The sequence below is a fragment of the Apus apus genome, chromosome 8 (genome assembly GCF_020740795.1).
Source record: "Apus apus isolate bApuApu2 chromosome 8, bApuApu2.pri.cur, whole genome shotgun sequence".
Classification (NCBI taxonomy): domain Eukaryota; kingdom Metazoa; phylum Chordata; class Aves; order Apodiformes; family Apodidae; genus Apus; species Apus apus.
Genome location: NC_067289.1, coordinates 17,937,048 through 17,957,239, shown reverse-complemented (window position 1 = coordinate 17,957,239; position 20,192 = coordinate 17,937,048). Strand labels below are relative to the sequence as shown.

Sequence of the window (20,192 nt, the reverse complement as noted above, 5' to 3'; positions counted from 1 at the left end):
ATGGTGGGATTTTTTTTGTTGGTGGTTTGGTTTTCTTTTTTACAGTTAGTTGTGGAAGGAAGAATCCAGCGGCTGATTTTTTTCTCTCTCGTTTACCAACTTGAAATGAAAATGAAAACAATAAAAACAGGTATCACCAGCCAAGAAATCCATGCCCTTAGAGTTTAAAAAATATATATAACTGAGAATTTCTTATTCTGAAAGTGACTGTTTTATCACCAATAAAATGATCCAATAAGGTGGCACCTAAAAGGAAGAGAGAAGAAAAAACTTCTGAAAAAGAACCCAAAATTTGTGAACTAGGGAAGAAATGAGCAAATATTATTTTACTAAGAAAAATGAATGACGCTTTGTTTATAAGGTTATTTCTCCTGCTACTTTAAAACTGCATAGGTAACATGCCAAATGTACACAATGATCTGCAGCTGTTCCTGCTAGGGTGACCTGCCAATAGTAAAGAATTCTATTTTGTCTTACTGCATAATCAAATAGAAATATGGGAAGGCTGCTATAAAATGTTCAGTCACACTAAGGCATGCAAGAGGAGAAAGGAGAGATCAAGCAAAAAAACTCCTTAGGCCTTGAATTTTCCCCCCAACAAAACCTGTACTACAAAGCAACACATCCTCCTGTGGGATTGTTAACTTCTCAGGTTTTACCCTTGCACTACTTTCTGGGTGCCCTTGACAACAATATTCCTATCTCTGATTTTCTCTCCTGTGTGTAAAAATGAAAACAATTCCTCGCCTCACAAAGATGTCGTCAGGTTCACGGTTGCAAAGTGACAGACACTAATTGTCATTATACAATATATATTTACATATTTATTTATATTTATATATTTATGTATATGTATTTTTATATTTATATATGTATTTATACACTTACTTTTATTTATATACTTATATTTATTTAAATATTTATGTATACAATATTTAAGTTTCTGTGAAGTCAGGGATGAAGTCAGGAATGATTCAGATCAGTCACAGTCATCTGAAAGAACGGAAGATAGACAATGGGCTTGTGTGTGATATTTATGTTCAGTGAGAAAGCTCAGATTTCCAATTAATCATACAAAGCATAGCTTTATAGTGGCTTTTCAACATAACTTGAACTTTTTTTTTTTTTTTAAATCCGGTTTTCTCTTTACAAAAGTTTTGCAAAATAGTACTGAAAGAAGGCGCGTTCACAGAGTTTACACTGGTTTGTTTTTTAATTTCATCTCAGTCTATCGACCACCGAGACTGACTTACTACTGATGTGCTTCAGTGAATCAGGCATTCCCCTCCAGATGATGCAAGTAAATCACCAAGGTTTGTGGGCAAGGTACAAAAAACACCTAAAACCTACTCTTCCATCCTCTGAAGATCTCCAACAAGAAAGTGATATAACCAAGTTTCACTGTGACCTACAAACGAACTACCCCACAATGAGATGATATTTAGCACCTCGAAGCAATTAGTTAAACTTGTTACCGTGTCCCCTAAGGTACTGTGACGAGATTAGTGACGTCGAATTTGTAAGAAACATTAGTTTTAGCGCTTTGAATGCCACTGAAATACACTTTTTCCTCACGTAACACATGTAGTCTCACACCACCTTCTCGGGAGAGAGAAAGAGGGGAAGAAAACCAGTTGCATGGATCTGGCAAACCGAGAGTATACAATCCCGAAGGCAGAGTGCCGCGGGCGGGCGGGTGTTTATTAACACCGGGACACCTGAGAAGAGCACGGCAATCCCGGGCTAAGCCCGGGATCCGGCGGAGGGGGAGGAGAGAGGAGGAGCCGATTGGCTCCCCGGGCCGAGGGATCCTATATGCTGCGAGTGGATGAGGCGGCCCCGGGTGCGCTGGGCGGCCGCGCCGGGCCGGTCCTGGTCCTTTTCCCCCAAGAAGGAAGAGGCGGAGGAGAAAGTAGCAGGCTCTGCGGTCCTGTTGGTGAGGTAGGTGAGTCTGTGCTGGGTGTTGTCCTGTTCCCCCCCCCTCTCCTTAGAAAAAGTTTGTTCGCTTGCAAAGAGCCGGGTTGTTCGTTCCTCATTTACATGTAAAGAGAGTTGCCGGGTAATTAAATTTAGCGAAAATACTGTTTTCCTAAATGCCTTTTTTCTCTTGTCTGTCTGGCTTCGAGGATTGCAAGAGCTGGTCTGTTCATTGAGGGGGGGGAGGTGTGTCTTGCTTCTCCGCGTTTCTGGATCTGCGGTTTCTTGCTATGGACAACCGAGTTTTCCAACTGCTTTGTTTAAAAGACTGTTGCTATAGACCGCATCGATTAAGTCCGTACGCGGTTGCCTTGTTTCTGTCTTAAAGAAGGGTTCTGTCAGGGCTTGGGATTTCAAATTTCTACGATAAACAAGATCCAAACTTCAGTGCAGTTTTAACGTCTGTTTTCTGTAGCCTTCTAGCAGATTCTCTCCCAGTCGCTGATTGTTGTCTGGCAGTCGATTATGTTCTAAAGCAGAAAAACCTCCGAAACTTTTCGTGGCCTCTTCAGGGTCTTGCTTATTCCCTGAGCCTTAAGAGGGAAAACTCGCACTCACTCGAGCATTGCGATGAAACAACCCATTCAAAGCAGTGCCGTTTCCTCCCGCCCCTTGTTCCGGCAGCCCCTCCCGCCTTCCTATTTCTCCAGGTTTTTTTCTCTTTATTTTCTTTTTTCTTCTCCTTCTTTTTTGGCTACAGGAAGAGTGTGGGGTTTTGTTGTTTTTTTTTCCTTCAGCTGTTCCCACCCAAGGAACTCGCAAATCCGGCTCGGAGTTTCTCCGCTCGGCCCTGCGTTGCAACACGGGGACGCGCCCCCGAAAGCGTTGGGGCAACCCTCCCGCCCTGGCCTCGTTAGCGCCCTAATTAGCGCCGGGAGCTCCTCTCCCGGCTGGAAGCGGGCACGGAGGCTGCCGGCCGCGCTGCCGCTCGGCGGGAGCAGCCCTTTCCCCAGATATTTTGAAGAAAATCGACTTGAGAAAACGCGATGGGCGAAAGGGGGGAGATACCGAATGCGTTCGGAAAGCGAGTGTTCGCTATGCCTGCCTGTAAAGCTTAAAAAAGCTTTCCGCTCCCCTTTATTTTTTTTCCACGCTGTACTCTTGGCCGGGCTGTGGACTTTCAAACCGTGCAGGCTGGAAGCGCCGGGCGTGCCCGCTGCCCGCGGGGGGTGTGCGAGGGAAGGGCCGGGCCGGCTCCTTCCTTTGTTTCCCCCGAGGGGCGCCCGCAGCCGCGTGGTCGGGGGTTGCGCTCTCTCTCCCCCTCCATCTCTGCTCCGTTTTCCCTTCTCGGGCTGTTCCCGGAGCTCCGCGGATGCTCCGGGGGCTGAGGAGAGGGGAAGGCGGGATGCTGTGAAAGCGAACGATCGATTTTTGCTAGTTCGGGGGTTGGCGGGGGTGCCGGGAGGCCGCTCCGCAGCCGCGAGGTGAGGCGCGGCGGCAGCAACAACCACCCGCGGAAACACCGCGGGGGCGGGGGTGGCCCTCCAGCCCACCCCGGTGAGAGCTTCCGACTGGTTTTTCGGGCCTCCTGAGTTTCAAAGGTTTTTGGGAGACCTCGGGATGCTGCTGGTGCGGGGCAGAGCCCCGGGCTGGGCGGCTGCGCGGAGCTCCGGTGGGAGAGCGGGGGAGGGAACGGGCTGAGGCGCTTGGAGACAGCTGAGCTTCTTAAGGTGAAGTGGCTTTAACTGCTTCTGAGCAAGATCTTGGAGACTCTCTAGAGATGGGAGACTGGCTTTACTCCAATATAAGCAACTGAGTGAAGTGCAAGGCAATGAAAAAAAATAAATAAAAATACAAATCCTGTAATTCTATTCTGGCTACACAAAGAGCTCGGTACGTGCTGCAGCATCCTCATCTAGTGACTGCCGAGGCTTACGCCTGAGGATCTCTTGGCAGTAGTTTTGAAACTACTAGTACAACTATTGAAATTTATTTTGTATAATGCTGACTTGTTCCCACTTCTCAGTTCTTTTATTTCTCCTGGCAGTTGGAAAGGGCAAAGGATGGGGTTAGCAAAGAGAGAGACTATTTTTTAAAAGGGAAAAAAAATGGATTCTAAGAGAAGATAAATGTCAGCTTCTTTTTTACTTGTTGAGCAGAGGAGGAGACATTAAATCATTGTTGATAACAACAGCCATGGAATAGGCTAACAGTATTCCTGAAGGCTGGACCATCACATAAAGCTGGGTGTTGCTGTGGTATTTATTACGGGAGCTACTGGTTGTTCTGCACAGAACTAGGTTCATAAAAGCTCACTATCTACCACAGTAATATAGTATCCCAGTAAAGTCTGGGCTTTTTCACTGGTAAGGTTTTGTTTTGTGTTCTTATAAATGTAATGGCAGTATCTGCTTACTAGCTCTCTTCCATTGAGTGAATCAGAACTGTATCACTTTCTGCTTTCTCTAAGATCCTACATGATTGAGAAGCAAACTGGTTGCTCATGCTGTGCAAAGCAGTAGTTGGGACAGTGTGTGACATCTGGCAAAACTGGAGTAGTGAGTACTGAAGCTAGAAGCAGCAGCTCACCTACAGGTTAGGGAGAAGCCTGTGGAAAACCCTGCAAGTCATCGCTTATCATTTGGCATGCTAGTGGCTCATGTGTTTCTGCAGTAAGTCTGCTGGGCCTTGGCACTGGCAGAAAGTGGTGGAGGGAACCAGAAAGTGATAGATTAGCACTGTACTACTTATCTCTTCCTTCCATACAACGCTTCCAGACTTTATAGTAAAGTATGTTCCTCAGCTTCTTAAGATATACACATCTCAAGTGAGGCTACCTGAATATTCAGTAGACCTCTATAATAACTGATCTTTAAATTCCAGTGGAAAGTCCACCTCTGTCAGGCTGGTTGGAAGTGACAGCAGGATCTTCCACTGATACAAAAGATGTTGAGTATTTGTCATCTTTGTATCATTTGGTAAATTGTGGTCCAGAGCCTGAACTGAGATCTTTGCATCCCTGAGTCTTCAAAGACTGAAATAATAGTTGTGGACACCTGAGAGGTTGTTTCTTTAAGTTTTGTGAATAGGATGTTTGCCCTTGGTAGCAAGGAGGAGAATACTATGGAAGGATCTTTGAAAGATGACACTTGACTGAAATTTTGTAATCAATGGGGAAGCTACCACAACATATGAAAACAGCCTGATGAAACAACTGCTTAGCTTTGGAATTGCAACATTTTAGAGTGAATCTGTACCAATCCTAAAGTGTACCTGTTTCTTGGATGGCTACATTGTCTGATCTTCAGCTTAGAGTTGTGCCTTGGAGATGCTACTGCTACATGCCCAAATAACTGAGAAAAGTCCCAAGACTGCTTAAATAACCTGTGGACAGATGACCTCAAAAGAAGGGAATGTTGTTTGAAGTGGAACCAACTTTGTTGAAGGACTCTTGAAGTGGGACATATGTCTACATGTTGCTAAGATCACAGACTGTGGGAGCTTCTGCCATGTAGAGCAGAGCAAATTTGCTTGTTGCAGCCAGTTTTATGAGGTCAAGCTTGACTGGCTGTTCCCATCTCCAGATTTCTGGATGATGTATTCTTGAATAAAAAGTGTTTGGTCACTCAAAACTTCCAGGAGCATCACCATGCTCTGAAGGTACATTCACACTGCTCAGGTGCAGCAACTTTGAAACAGAGAACTCCTTTTGTCAATATGGATCATGTTGTTGAAGGTGCTTTGGGACATATAGGTAAAAGAATAAGTTTTAGCTAGTCCTCTGCCTTCAGATCTGAAGCAACTTGTTTCACATTGAACTTACTGTTGGTTCTGTAAGTCACTTTCTATACACACTTTTTCTCCTGCATCTGGTAATTTTTGTTTCTTCCAGTTTCACTTCTGGTTAAGATGTGAAGACAATTGACTTAAACTGGCCTGTTTTCTTAGGGCAGGAAACTTACAGCTTTTCTTGTTTGTTAAATTGTGCACTCATCATGCACCACCACAGTGCCACTCTCCTTTCCCTCTTAGTTGTGTTTTTCCATGGAATATGAAACAGGCTGAGGGTGGATGAATTTTCTCCTACTTGATTTGGCTAACTAAAGGAAGATGTCACTTTGCACTGTATACAGGCATGAGTAATCCATGTCTTTCGTTGTGTGAAGGCTAGACAAAGTGCTTTCACAACTCTTTCCTGCAGCTTTCCTAACTTGCCAAGAAAATATTTACTCACTACATTTTCAGTAAGAAACCCTTATAGCGGCTATTACGGGTAGCAAAGGTACCATAATTATGACTTAATTCTCCTTCGAGATTCTGGCTGCTTTGTCTGCGAGACTTGAATAAAGTCCTGTGGAAATTACAAGTCCTGACTTTCTATTGCATTGTTCTCAAAGCTCAACTTTCTAGAATGAGCAGGCTTCTTTCTTTAATGGGTGTCTTTTTTCTTCCTTCTGCTGTAAGCCATTTCTGTCTTGTAAGCTTCTGCTCCCACCTTCATAGCTTTCTTCTGGAGTCCACAGACGTGTTCTGTGGTCTGTCTCCCAGTGAATTCCGTTTATAGTTTCTACTTAACTCTGTTTCACTCAACTGTCCTCATGGCGGTTCTTTATCTGATTCTGTGTGTATGTTATTGCTGTGTGTAGTTCAGTTACATTCTTAGCCTTAGTCTTGCATAGAAGTGTGGGTTTATATGTACACATATATATACAGCAGACATTTTTATATGTATGAAAATACTATTTTTACTGGCTCTTGATGTTATTAGTGTGACCTACTATCCATTTCTCCTAAGCAGAGACAAGTACTTCTGGTTAAATGCAAATGCCCAAGTTCCTTCCTTCATTTAATTTACAAAGACTAGCCTTAGCCAATTCTCACTGCTTATTAAACATGTTGGGAGTGATTTGCAGCCCCTTTGTTTGACTTTTCTTATCAGATTTGAATCTTGAAGCTGTGCCTGAGGAATTCTTAGTTTAGTCCTTTGTTCTGTGGCTTGTTAGGGCCAGTGACTTGTTAGCAGCTCTCAGGGAGGGTATTTCAACTGTGGTAAGCTAGAAGCTGTGGCATGCTGCTGTTAAGTTGCTTCAGTTTACTTCATTGTCAAATTTCTCCTAAGTGCATGGGGGAGGTGTTGGGTCTCTTCACTTTTCTGCCATGAGCCTGTGCTGTTCTTGCTCCTCATATTTTATAACAAAAAGCAGATGAGTGTCTTGTTCAATCCCTGGTCATGTTGCATTGCAGAAAGGCTGTATAAAAGGCAAAATTTCTCCGTGGTTCCCACAAGAGAGGATTAATGGAATTCATCCCACCCAGTTTGCAGGCAGGCTTAAACAAAGCCTTGAACCACTCACTACTACTCCAGCCAACCTGCAGCTCCTTTGTATTTGCTGAAGTGGTTCTCGATCCACGGATCATAATAGCTGAGATGTTTGTGTCTTTCTGGCTTGCTTGAAACAAACATGGAGGCTCCCAACATGTAGGAGCCTCCTATATTGAATCTGTTTTTAAATCTACAAAGAATCAACAGCTTTTGGTATAAAATGCTTGACTGTCTTGAAGACTACTTGAAATGTGAACACTACATTAAAGCCCTGAAATGTACATAGTGAGATAGACCTTAGCTTAACATTGTATAACTGAACTTAAAGGAAAACGTTAGCTATATGCATCCCAATCTCATGCAAGTATTAAAACAGTGGTGACTTCTGTCAGCAGCTGCTGTTGCAAGTGCAGAGAATGTTCTCTCCTCTTTAGTCCTTTTCGGTGGCCAGTTTAGTACGCTTAGCTTTAACAAAACTTTCTTTGCTGTTTCCTTCAACTCTCTCCAAACTGACAATCAACTCCCCAATAAGTGGACATTTTTTGATGTAGAAAGATAGCTCTTGGAGAGCATGACCCTCACAGGTATGGATACCTGTTTGTTTGATGGGAATTTGCTTTCCTCAGATTACATGTACCTCTCAACATAATGCTTCTAGCATGTTTATTCAGTTTCAACTTTAAAGTTATTTTGGGCTTATGCCAGTGAAAACACTTTCAGAAACACTTTCAGTGAAAATGCTTTCAGATTTGCAGTCTGGAAATTAGGACTTCAGAGAAATGGACAGTGCAGTGCATCTGCTGTTTCTAAATAATGACTTGCCTAAAGTTAGTGACTCTTTAATTGAACAATGTGCTGTTTATGTAACTTTAATGGATTTTAAATTAAAAGTGTACGTTCTTTAACTTCTGTTGGTGCATCTTAAATGAGTAGCAATTCATGCTTCTATAGAAAATGTGTGTGTGTATATATATATCTACTATATGTAGGGACTTCACTTTGACACTGCATTTGCCTGTGTTGAAACAGTTTTAGCAAATTAATGCAGAACTACCATAAATATGAATTGAAAAAAATAACTGAAGTACAAAAGAAGAGACTATGTGGACAGACTGCTTGCTTGATTCAAATAGATTAATTTCCTAGTCATAAAATAAGACAACCCACTAGATGAGATTATCTGAGCAGACAGTATCATTCATAACTCTCCTCTTCCCTTAGCCTCGAGTAGAGTATGTTTCTCTTTCAGCTTCAGAGTTGCTGGCAGCTGTGTACAGCAGTGAACAAGGCATGGTTCTGTCAGGGGCAAAGGAGCAGAGTGTGCAATGGCTGTCTGTTCTTAAGGGCTTGTAGATCTGTGGGTGTAAGGAAAGGTGAAGTGGCTTAAGCAATATTTGCTCATGTGGATCTTAAGAGGAGGACTATGAAATGTGCCAATGGCAGCTCTGCTACATTTGTGGGGGTGATGAGCCTCAGGGGGTCATTTTAAAGAGGTTCTTGTCCTCAAGATTTTTTACTTAGCAAAAAGCTCATCTTTTAATCTAATTATATATATGCTAGATAATGCTAGAAGTATTATTTTTCTCCACAGAGCTGCTTCTTTTGTAGGCTGATCCTATAGTTACTTCAAGAGGGCTACTTTAAATTACTAGGAGACCCTTTGTGTGTTGGTGTGTGCTTTGCTTGAAGTACCTGTCTGTGCATGGTGGATTCAGTCTAGCATTAGACCTTGTGCTTGCTGGGTATGTGTAGTGGGGAAAGCGTGGCCTTGAAAATGAAGACTGAAACGCTACTACCCCAGCAACAGAAAATTAGTTTACTGTCTAGTGTCCCTATGCATAGGATAAGGACTTGGTTTATTCCCTAATTTCTAAAATGTGTCTAAAGAGCTGAAAAACGGGTGATGTTTCTGACTGCATGACTTGGGTCATCTGAGTGGAAGAGCTTTTAACAAAAGTTATGTTGGTTCTTACTGGCCAGGTACTGTTAGGATAGGAACCAACACTAGTGTTCTGCAGCCTAGCTTCCTTGACCTCCTGTGTAAGTGGTTGCAGGGAGACAAGTAAAGCTGCAGAGTTGACTCCCAGGGCTCTGTATATGTAGGTCTGGGAACATAAACTACTGAAGGAAAAGAGTTGATGCAGAAAGGGGATCATGCTCAGATGTGTATAGAATATAAATGGTGTTCGGATGGTTAGTCAGAATAATACTTAGCTCTAGTTGGTGACCTGATGAGCCATGCTTAAAGGAGAGAAGTTGATGCAGCTGAGCTGATTTGGGAAGTTCACATAGCAGAGTATCATCCTATTCAGATTCATGAGTTCATATTATCTCTGATTTGTGCTAACTTAAATTTGGAAAGGAGAGTAGTAGTCTAATACAACACTGAAAAACCCGACTAGTTCCTGTACCCTGCAAGTTAACCAGTGTTTGACTTGACTTTTTAAATTCCAACATGCTTTATCATTAGTCTAACTGGAAAAAAAAAAAACAGGTAAAACATAATGCTTTGTCTGCACAACTTCTGCATTCTAATCTACAAGTTTTACTTCTCATTTGTCTGTCTGCCTGCCTGCCTTAGTGCCCACATGTAACATCCAAGTTCTGACTGTGCACTCTTGCTGTAAAATGGGAGATCCATCTGGAGTTTGATGCTGAATTGGGATTATAGGCTAGAGTTGTCTCTAAGGAAGAGGGACTGGAGAGCAGATGAGAGAGTATCTACTCTGGAATGAAAAAATTAAAACATAGAACTAGGACAGCAAAGTCTAGCATGCTTTAGAAACGGTCATGGTATGACAGTGTTAGCCTTCTGTTTACATGACTCCTTTGTATGCATTCTAATTCACCTTTTTTTTTTTTAAAGTATTGTTACTAGGTAAAAAATTTCAAGCTGAGGCCCCATAAAAAGGTAGCTTAGAGTAATCTTGCAATTAGTTGTGTCAGTCTTAAATTTGACTTAGTTTAGCAGCTTGCATGGAAAAGGTGTGCTTCAGGAAGATCTTGAGGTATGGCCTGTAGATGAACAGGAATTACCTTAGGTTTGTGGGGAAAATAGGAAATAACATCTCTAGATCTATAGTTGCAAATAAATTATTTGAATGGGTTTACTTAAAACAGGCAGCAGAGAATTGCTGATTAGGTGGGACTGTGATGTAGCTTTTCAACATGCTATGAAATAGGTGTTCAGCATTAAGTGCAACTAGAGAATTTCTATTATCTTGCAGTGTTGAGCTTTGGACTGGATCCTTAGCTGCTTGGTACTTCACAATTGCTTTCTCTGGTATGGGGAAAACAGTTTCCTTCTACTTTCAGTTTCGGTCAACCTTCAGCTCAACGCTTGTCATGTGTAATGTGATGTCCTTCTTGCAAGGTTGTCTGAAGTGCACCGTTGTAAAGAGGTGAATACTCTAATGTGGGAAAGAAAGCAGTAGCTAGCTAAGCCTTTTGTAATGCCTTTTGTGGTCCTTCTTCACTTTTGCAGGGAAGGTGTATTTAGAATATTCTGAGATTAAGTGATATAAGAACTTTCCTAGTGACTATATATCACTCATACAGAAGCTTTCAGATAAGATTCCAAATTTGAACACATTATCTATAAAGCTCCCCTCCCAGTTTAGTAGAGGCTATAGAAAGTGTTGACTGAAGTCTCACTCTGAAGCAGAAAAACTTGTGCTTTGTGAATGGTTTTGATACTGAAGCTTTGCCATCCATGCCTGATGGGGTATCATTAACAGCTGCAGTTCATGCTCTCTGCCCCTTTGCTGCATACTTTTACCTTAGTGCATAGAAGTTGAAAGGACTGTGCCAATCTGGCACATCCCTAAACACTGGCACAGTAAAGGTGAACTTATGTAGATGCAGACTGCTGTGCAGTACAGCATTAGAGCTGATCGGTGGCATCTGCTAAAACAGATGCTGTTGGTTGTACCGTAGGTATCACTGCAGCCTTTGCAGCTGTGTCTTAGAGCTCTGTCTTGCCTATGTGAAAGTACTAACTTAGCTGCTCTTCTCAGAAATGAGCATATGCAGCCTCCATCATGTCACTGCCAGACTGAAATTTCAGAATATTATACATGCTGTCAGTACAAAGAACTGGCTCTTCTCACCTAATCTGCTGTACATAAAGCAAAGAATTTCATGTTGGTGCTTGTGTGCTTTGTGCATAACCCCCTTGAACTAAATGACTCAGGTTTTGGAAGCTTTCATTCTGGAAAATGCAGTCCTCCCTTCTAGCTTGTATGGGGAAGAGTCTCCAGTAGATACAGCAGGCTAAAGCAACTGAAAATTGTAACTTAAATGTAGACTGGTGCTTGAAAGATGAGTCCTGCTCCTCACCTGCTATCTGCACAGTAGCTGTTTCAGAGAACTGATTCTGATGGAAGCGACTTAAGGCAGGTCTGTCCATTCTGTCAGATGTCTCCCAGCTTGTGGCAGCTGGGAAGTCTGCTGCTCCATGGTAGGGGAAACTGAAGAAATCGCTTTCTTCCTTTCCACCAAATAGTTACAGCAAGTGCAAAGCCTCTGTAGAAATGAAATTTCTACTGGCAGTTAGCTGCTTCCTAGATGTGTTGAGCGTTTACAACCTGTTTCTTTTTCCAGTCCTGAAGGAGATGAAATGCTTTACTCAGTTGCCATCTTAGGCTTTGCCATCCTTTGAATGTCTCTGCCAACAAATACTTCACATCTTGCCTCAGCACTTTTAAGTGTTACACATAAATGAGAAGCAGCTTTCAGAGTCTCATTTTTCTGCATGCTGCTCTCATTATCTCTGATACAAAGCTTTCTTGGAGGAAGTGCTGTACTTCAATGCCCATTTTTTGCTTTTGACTGAACTTGAGAATCATTTAAGGACTTAATGTTTTTGAAGGCAAGGTGTTCACCTTCTGAAAATCTGGTGTGTTCAATCTGAGAAGTCCTCAATGCATGCACAAAAAGCATCTAAGAATGCTGATTCTACGATCCCAGAAGACTGAACCTAGATTGCAAGTTGCAGGCAAACTGAAGAACCTGCAGGCAAAGTCTGCATATGAGATCCAAAATTGTATTTCAAGAACATTTGCCCCATCTTCTGCAAAGCTACTGTCAGTCATTACTGTATTCATATTCCATATTGATGCAACTTCCATGACCTGACTCTAAACTCTTCATAGTGCTTTGTAGCACTAGACTGAGGGTTTTTTTGTTAACCCTGTTGTCATTGTGACCATATTTTCCTACAGGATGTGTCCAAATTGGCTTGTTTCTCACCAGTTTTTTGCAGAACAAGATGTAACAGTGGAGGCTTTGATGTTACTTGAAATTATGTTCTTTGCAGGCTCTGTGCTTGTGTTTTCTTCTATCTCAGTGCTCATGAACTATGTAGGAAGAAAGGTTTAGTCAAGTATCTGCATCTTTTTTCCTTAATTTGACCTTTTGTTGCTACAGTAGGAAATCCTAGAAGTGTCAGGGGTGTAATTTGTTCAGTGCTTCTGTTCCTTTTTCCTTTGTCATAACAGCTCATGTGTAAGTGGAACTTCAAAGCAACCTCTTTGTGTGTAAGAAGTTCTTCAAATATTGGGGAGTGAAGAAGAAGGACATGGACCAGAGTAGAGATGACAGCATAACTCGTGAAGAGATGTCAGCAATGGAAAATTATTAAAAGAAACTTGGGGTTACATCGTCTTGTAGCTAAAGCTGTAAGCAGCAATGTTCATTCAGGCTTTGTTCCTATTAACATAGGTATATACTTTCTTACACATCCATTAGTCAGTTGGAAGGAAATATATTGATAAAGATGTGACTTTTGTGTTTTGTTGGCTTACTTGATGTGCTAACTTGATTAGATTTCCTTTGGTGTTCTGGAGTAAGCAGTAGATAAATCAGTACTGCTGAAGGTTTCAGTGGAGATGAAGTTCAGTTTTCCAGGAATTGCAACTTTAAATTGCTCAGAAACTGGAATGTTACAAAAAAAGTTTTAAATTCTATTTAACAAAGAAAACTCTCAAGCATGCCAAAACACGCATGTGTTTTTTGAACCTTGTAGCTTCTCTCTAAGCAGATTTTGAAAGCTTCAGGAAAATCCAACCCCACTTTTTTCAGGAACTGTCATCATTTGTCTGAATTGAAACCCAGGCAGTGCTAATCTTAGACTCTGCAGCTTTAACTGCAGTGTCTGCTTCTGTCACCCCTCTGGCTTGGCACATTCCTCTAGTGCTGTAGAAGTGGTGGTGCAGCTCAGGTCCAGTGAGACATCTGAAGTCTTTGGCAGGATGAAGCATCTCTACAATCTGCCTTCTAACCTGGACATGCCACTCAGCTATCAAACAGCTGATCTGGAGTAGCTCACATGACAAGGCTAGACTTTTAGACCAAAAGTCTGTTGTAGGGCTTCAGGTTTTCTGTAGTGTAACATAGAGCCTGGTAGTAGAATGAAAAAGCCTGAAAGCTTTAGAAAGAATGTGTTACATCTGGTCCTTCAAAAGCAACCCCTGAGTCCTGTTGCACACTTAGGTTAGGCTTGAGATACAGCTTGATATGAATTAACCACTTCTGACACTCCCTGTAGGGTTTCAGGAGGTTGCTTTTTGGTTTGCTTAGCAGTGAGCTTCAGAGCTGATGCAAGCTGTGTAAGGTTTATGTGGTGAGGATGAGAGGCTAGCGTTGGGGGAAGAGTTAAATGTAAGGCTGTCCCTAACTAGCAGCAGCAAGCTTGTGATTGAGCTTATCCACCACATGGAACTGCACCCTTGGACCAAGTGGCTCTTTGGCACAACCAAGGACAAAACATAGACATAGAGATCAACAGCTTTTCAGATTACTTCCAGTTAAAATTAGGTAACTTTTGAGGTGTTCTTTCTTGCAGAACTCTATTCAAGAGTTGTTGATGTGAAAGAGACAGTTTCTACAACCTTATAGTAAAAAATGTTGTTGTCTTTTTAAAATAGTACTTCCTAGAACATGCTCCATTACCTGGGAAAGCTTCTTGTGATCTAAATTTACCTTCTGTCCTAGGCAGGAGTGGAAAAATAACTAGACATTATGGTCTTTGTCACAAAATACATGGTATACAGAGATGTGGTATATCAATTCTGCTATAGATTAATTGAAGCCCAGCCTGTGTACTGTACCACATGGCAAAAGTTGTAGCTGGGAGCAGCGGGGTGTTATCTCTGGGTAGTTGCAGTTGGTCTCTCTCAGGTTTAGATTTTTATCAGGGTGGTGGCAGTTGGAAAAAATTCTCTCTTCTGTTGGAGTGTCTTTTGTGTGAATGTTGTCTCCTCATGGTTCTTGCTGTAAGGGTCTGTCTCTCTGGTGTTTCATATCTGAGGCATCTCCATGTTTCTTTAGGGTCTCTTGTGTGTCTCTCCTCAGGGGACTTGCCAAAACTATTCTGTTCTGAAGTTAATGTAATACCGACTTTTTTAAAGTAGTTACTTCTGTGGACAATGTAGCTCTCTAAGCATCTGCCTTTCCACAGTGGTCACTCTACAAACTATCTAGTTTGCATAACAGCTATGGTAGCTCCACTTTCACCCAGAATATACACTGAATGCAGAGTACAGAATTGTGAACAACTGCTACATTGAAATGACAGTGAAGCTTGTGGCAATATTGAAAGGTTAAATACAACCCCCTTTAGGAAAGGTAGGATTGCTGCATGGTGAGCAAAGCCTGCAGTACTTGCAAGTGGGGGAAGACCACATCAAGTTTTGATTCTTAAATCTACTGGGAAGGAAGGCAGCTACAGGAACTGTGTATGGGTGCTTGGTTCTCCCAGTCTCTTTCCAATCTCAAAGAGGATCTAAAAGCTGCCACACCACAAGTAAGAAAATGCACACCAAGAGACAAAACACATTAATTACGGTCAGAAAAATGACTGTCAAGCATGGTTTTATCGCTGTTTCATGATGTTTCCTCTTGCTCAGGAGAGCATATTGGTGTGCTGTTTTTCTTTTCTCAGAATTATAAGAATCAGTTGGCCTTAAATAGCTCCTGGGGTGACTCAACCTGTTCTCCTGTTTAAGGGAAGGGGAGAGCATGACAAAGCCCCAAGGATGAGTGTTGCAAATATGCTGTAAAAAGTTATGACAATTAAAGACTCTACTTGTGCATTGACACCTTCAACAAGTCTTGAGTTTTTTTGGAGGGAGATGGGGGAGTGGGTATAGACCTCTAAATTTCATCAGTACTGCTTATCTGTAATTGCACTTTAAAGTTTCACCTGAGGGGTACATCTGAGGAGGATTCTGAGCAACTTCTGTCTCCGAAGGGTTGATCAAATATCCCTGCACTAGGTCAAGAAAATGGCAAACTAGACTCTTCCAATATTTAGTTAGTTGATTTTATGGCTTGTTTCTTTTTTTCTTCAAGGAAAAGTGTAAGTTTTCTTTCCAGCATCTCTGACTTCCAGGATTGGAGTCCTAGGGAGCAGAAAACTTAGTTCTGTGCATCTCATGCCTGGCTGGCTGTTCATAGTTAAAACTCTTCCCATGGTGACTTCTGTGTTTGGAGTTTTTTTGAGGGCTTTTTTCTTCCCTAAGGGTAAAAACAGTCCTGTGGGTTAGTGTCACTGCTAGTTTTCAGTGACCTCTGTCACTGTATTGTTGTTGACAGCTGTCTCCTTTTACTAGAGGTGGACACTTGCAGACTGTTGCTGAAACATGTTATCCAAGTGGAATCTCAAATGTTGTATTTGACTAGGTTTCCTGTATTTACCAAGGTCATCTTTGCTCCAGGGGGTTAAATAGATTGCCTCCTGTTCCCTTTACTTTCAGAAAAGTCAATTGTGTTTTGGTTTTGTTTTTTTTTTTACTTTGTGAACTTTATTGGGTGAGATGATGCTGCAGCATTTGTGCTAACCAGCCAATTTCATGTAGAGTACAGGTTTTGGGAAAAGAACACAAGCATCTAGTTCAGAGGGGAAAACCAGACCTTGTTCTCCCTCTCAGGAAATAGTGGGTATCTTCAGCCCCACTCCTCCAAAAGGAGCGAGCAAATGTCTGGAATTCTGTATCACTCCAGTTTGTGTGTATCTCTGTGCCTTGCCTGAAACGAGTATGCTTTGCAATAGCATGCTATTGTAAACTTGCTGAGTTTATAACTCTGAGGTGCATTGTTGAACTTCATGTTTTCAAAATAAAAAGGGTTTAAACTGATACTATAAAAAGTGCTGACTGACTTTTATTCACCAAACTGCCCATACAGCTTTTGTTTTATGCACTACAATCTGCAAGCCTCAACTGCACCCATGCAGTTTCCATGTTGAGCAGTCAGTCCCCTTCTTGTGTTAGATAACCACACAGCAAAATTGCTCCAGGTCTTCTTATCTCTCTCTAGTCTGTTTTATTCTTATCGTGCTGTCTAGTTGCAAAACCTCAAATGGGTAAAACAATCTCAAAACGTCTCTGTTGCACATCTAAGAGAATTGTGATAGCTTATGTTGCCTTGATTCTTCGGTTGTGTTTCTGTGCAAGAAATGCTCAGCTGGGGGTGTCCACTCCTTTTGAGCTAGGCTGACATTGCTGGCATGACAGAACTTGCTCTTTCCTTGGGTTTTTACATGATCAAATAACTACTCCTTGGGGCTGTTTAGTAGACACCAGTAAGAGCTCAGGCTACAAGGACTGACTTTAACAAACTGCAGGACGAGAAGGCCGGACTTTGTGGCTCTTTGTGCTTAGGATTCTTCTTTTCACTAAGCCCCGGGTGGGGGTCGACACCCTAGCCCTGCGGCGTGGGCGGTCTGCGGGGTCCTGTGAGGGAGGGATGCCTCGCTGAGGAGCCTGCGGCCCTGGCTGCTGCAGCTCGCTGCAGTATCCGCCTCTTGACCTTAGCTTCGGTTACAAACAGCGTCTGCCCGCACCTCCAGATAAGCGGGGTCCTGCTGCACGGGGCGTCTGGCGCCGGGCACCGCTGGAGCAGCCGCCCCACTGCCCGAGTGGGCCTGCCCTGGGCTGGCCCGGCCGCCGGGCGCTTCCCTGCGGGAGACGGGAGAGCGGGGCCGCCCGGGCGCCGGGACCCGCGGCGGGGAAGGTGCCGGGCGAGGCGGCGACCTGGGCCGGGCGCCTCCCGCGGGGCGGGGGCGGACGGGCCGTCACGGGGAGCGGGCGGGACGGCGCGGGCGGCCCTGCCTGCCCCGCGGCCCTGCCTGCCCCGCAGCAGGAGCCTGGGCTGCCCTCCTTGGCCGTGGGCTCCGGGCCCTTCTCGCAGGGCGCCCAGGCGGGGGGCGGCGGGGGCCGTGAGGGAGGCGAGGCCGCCGGCCTGCCCTGGCCCTGGCCCTGGCCCTGGCGCTAGGCCGGGGCCTCCGCACCTCCTGGAGCAGTCGCAGGTCCCTGTGGGTCTCGCACTTTTAATAGGCTGCCTCAAGGACAATTTGTAGACTTGGTCATTTGTGGGGTGTGGCTTCCCTCCTAGCTGAAAATTTATAAACAAAACGTTGTCAACTGTTGGTTAACAGCAGGGGTTTTTCTAAGAAAGAGTTTGTATCAGAACTGAAGCCTCGCTGTCAGGTTCCCTTTCTCCTTCAGCAGCCTCCTACAGGCTCGCTCTGGGCCACTGACAACCTTTAACTTGCTGCCAGTTTTGCCTTTTTTTTGGGGGGGGTGGGAATGCGGGTGGGTGGTTGATGGGGAGAGTATGAGTAGTTACTTTCATGGCTGAACCTAAAACCAAATGTGTTAATAACGGCTTCACTAAAAATTCTCTTCACCCCCTTACAATTGGTAGGTACTCATCTTCATGAAGGAAGGAAACACACAAGAAGATCCCATTTAGAACTGTAGCGTTTGCTTCAAGATGTCCCAAAGGGAAAACACTCATCTGCAACTTTCATATTTCAAAACTGTCTGCGTGCTTTCAATCAAAGAAAAAAGTTTTTTGAGAAAGATGACTTGTGAAATCTGTGAACAAAGCTGGCTTTACAAGGATACTGAATAAAAGACAACATGCCTTACAACGGACACTTATCTTGAAGGGGCGACACTGTGCTTCTAAACTGAAAACCCGGCACTGTAAAAACACTGATCCTGACAAAATTAAGGATTATAGAAACTGCATCAGAATGTTTGTTAGTCCCAGAAGAGTAAGAAAATGCCATTTTTTGCAGATAGTTGCCACGTCCTTCATACTGTGTCTCATGATTTTTTGGGGACCATTTGATAATCACATTGTGAGCCATATGAAGTCCTATTCATACAGATACCTCGTAAATAGCTACCATTTTGTGAATGACAGCCTGTCTATCAACAGGGATAACTTGGACAGAGTATCAAGATACCAGTACTTGATCAACCACAGAGAGAAATGTCGGCATCAGGATGTCCTTCTCCTGTTGTTTGTGAAGACTTCTCCTGAAAACCGTCATCGGAGGGATGCGATTAGACAAACTTGGGGTAATGAGAAGTACGTTCGTTTGAACCTTAATGCCAATATTAAAACACTTTTTGCTTTAGGACAACCAGCAGATTCTCTGCACCAAACACAGCTGCAAAGAGAGCTTCAGCTGGAAGACCAGAAATACAATGATTTGATTCAGCAGGACTTCTTAGATACTTTTCACAATCTTACTCTTAAATTGCTTTTGCAGTTTAGCTGGGTGAATGCCTACTGTCCTCATGCCAGGTTCATTATGTCTGCAGATGATGATATATTTATCCATATGCCAAATCTTGTTGCTTATCTGCAAAATCTAGCACAGATGGGTGTTCAAGATCTCTGGATTGGTCGCGTCCACCGTGGATCCCCTCCCGTAAGAGACAAGAGTAGCAAATACTATGTTCCCTACGAAATGTACCAGTGGCCCTCTTATCCTGACTACACAGCAGGAGCTGCATATGTGATATCAAGTGATGTAGCAGCTAAAGTATATGAGGCTTCACTGACTCTCAATACAAGTCTTTACATAGATGATGTTTTCATGGGTCTCTGTGCCAATAAAATGGGAATTGTACCACAGTACCACGTATTTTTTTCTGGGGAAGGAAAGGCTCCATATCATCCCTGCATTTATAACAGAATGATGACATCTCATGGACATGTATATGATCTTCACCAGCTCTGGGAGCAGGCCACAGATCCCAAAGTTAAAAAAATTGCTTCAGGGATTTGGGGTAGGTTATACTGCAGACTAGTCAATATTGTGCTTCTCTGTAAACTGTACTATGAGGACACATATCCATGTTCAGCTGCATTTTCTTAATACTTGAATATCTGTGTTGAAGATCCACTGAGCCAAAGCAGAGCAACAACTCTTTAGCTGTTTATTAAAAATACATGTAAACATGGAAAGAGGTAAAACTGAAATGTGAATAGTTGGAGGTGGGGGGAGGATGGTCCCAGATACTGTTCAGAAACTTACTGGAATAGCTCTCCTATTGTACTGCAACCTTTTACATTGTAGCCTGGTTTGTTGTTTGTTTGGTTCTTTTACACTTCGAGGGATGGAAGTCTGGATTAAATGAACTACAATGGATTTGACTTCTAGACTTTGAAATGCTTGGTGAAAATGTCTGTTACTTTGAACTTGTCAGTAAGTCTTAAGCTTTTTTCTGAAAAAGCTATGTGAACTAAGGCACATGATAAAGAATCTGCTATATCAAAATGGGGTACATCCTTCAAAACACAAGGAACATAGAACCTCTGACTTGATGAATGAGGCTATTGCAGTAGTTGAAGGAAATAAGAAGTGGTTAGAAATATTCACCATTTCTCAGTGCTTCATAGAAAGTAAGTCTGGACCTGCACAATTGACAGTGAGTGCTAGAAGTGAAGACCTGCTACAGTCTTCTCTAGGCTTCCTAGATCTTTGAAACAGGGAGCAGTGTTTGAGTGCCCTCTAACTTGGTTGTTTTAAGTAACAAACGAGTTCCCTTTAGATCAGGACTGAACTTGAAAGGATAAAACACAAATATTTCTTATGTAACTGATTTTGCTAATCTTTCTCTGCCTTCTGAAAACTGAAGCAGTACATTTA

At 43.0% G+C, this 20,192-nt stretch overlaps 2 protein-coding genes across 16 annotated transcripts in view; one reads left to right on the top strand and one right to left on the bottom strand.

Annotated features, from left to right (window-relative positions):
• The window catches only part of MCF2L2 (MCF.2 cell line derived transforming sequence-like 2), a 169,320-nt gene that overhangs the window by 62,794 nt on the left and 86,334 nt on the right, over positions 1–20,192 (bottom strand). The gene's annotated exons all lie outside the window — the stretch shown is intronic.
• Positions 1,863–19,687, top strand: B3GNT5 (UDP-GlcNAc:betaGal beta-1,3-N-acetylglucosaminyltransferase 5). 2 transcript variants are annotated; one of them, XM_051626428.1, is made up of 2 exons: positions 1,863–1,941; positions 17,948–19,687. In XM_051626428.1, exon 2 carries the CDS (start codon positions 18,282–18,284, stop codon positions 19,416–19,418), a length of 1,137 nt encoding a protein of 378 aa, XP_051482388.1. In that variant the 5' UTR covers positions 1,863–1,941; positions 17,948–18,281; the 3' UTR covers positions 19,419–19,687. The 2 variants fall into 2 exon arrangements, with proteins under 2 accessions (XP_051482388.1, XP_051482389.1); XM_051626429.1 differs by having other exon boundaries at positions 1,906–1,945.

Bases quoted from the DNA above. Each gene is read 5' to 3' on its own strand.
- B3GNT5 (XM_051626428.1), top strand. From the start codon at position 18,282: ATGTTTGTTAGTCCCAGAAGAGTAAGAAAATGCCATTTTTTGCAGATA.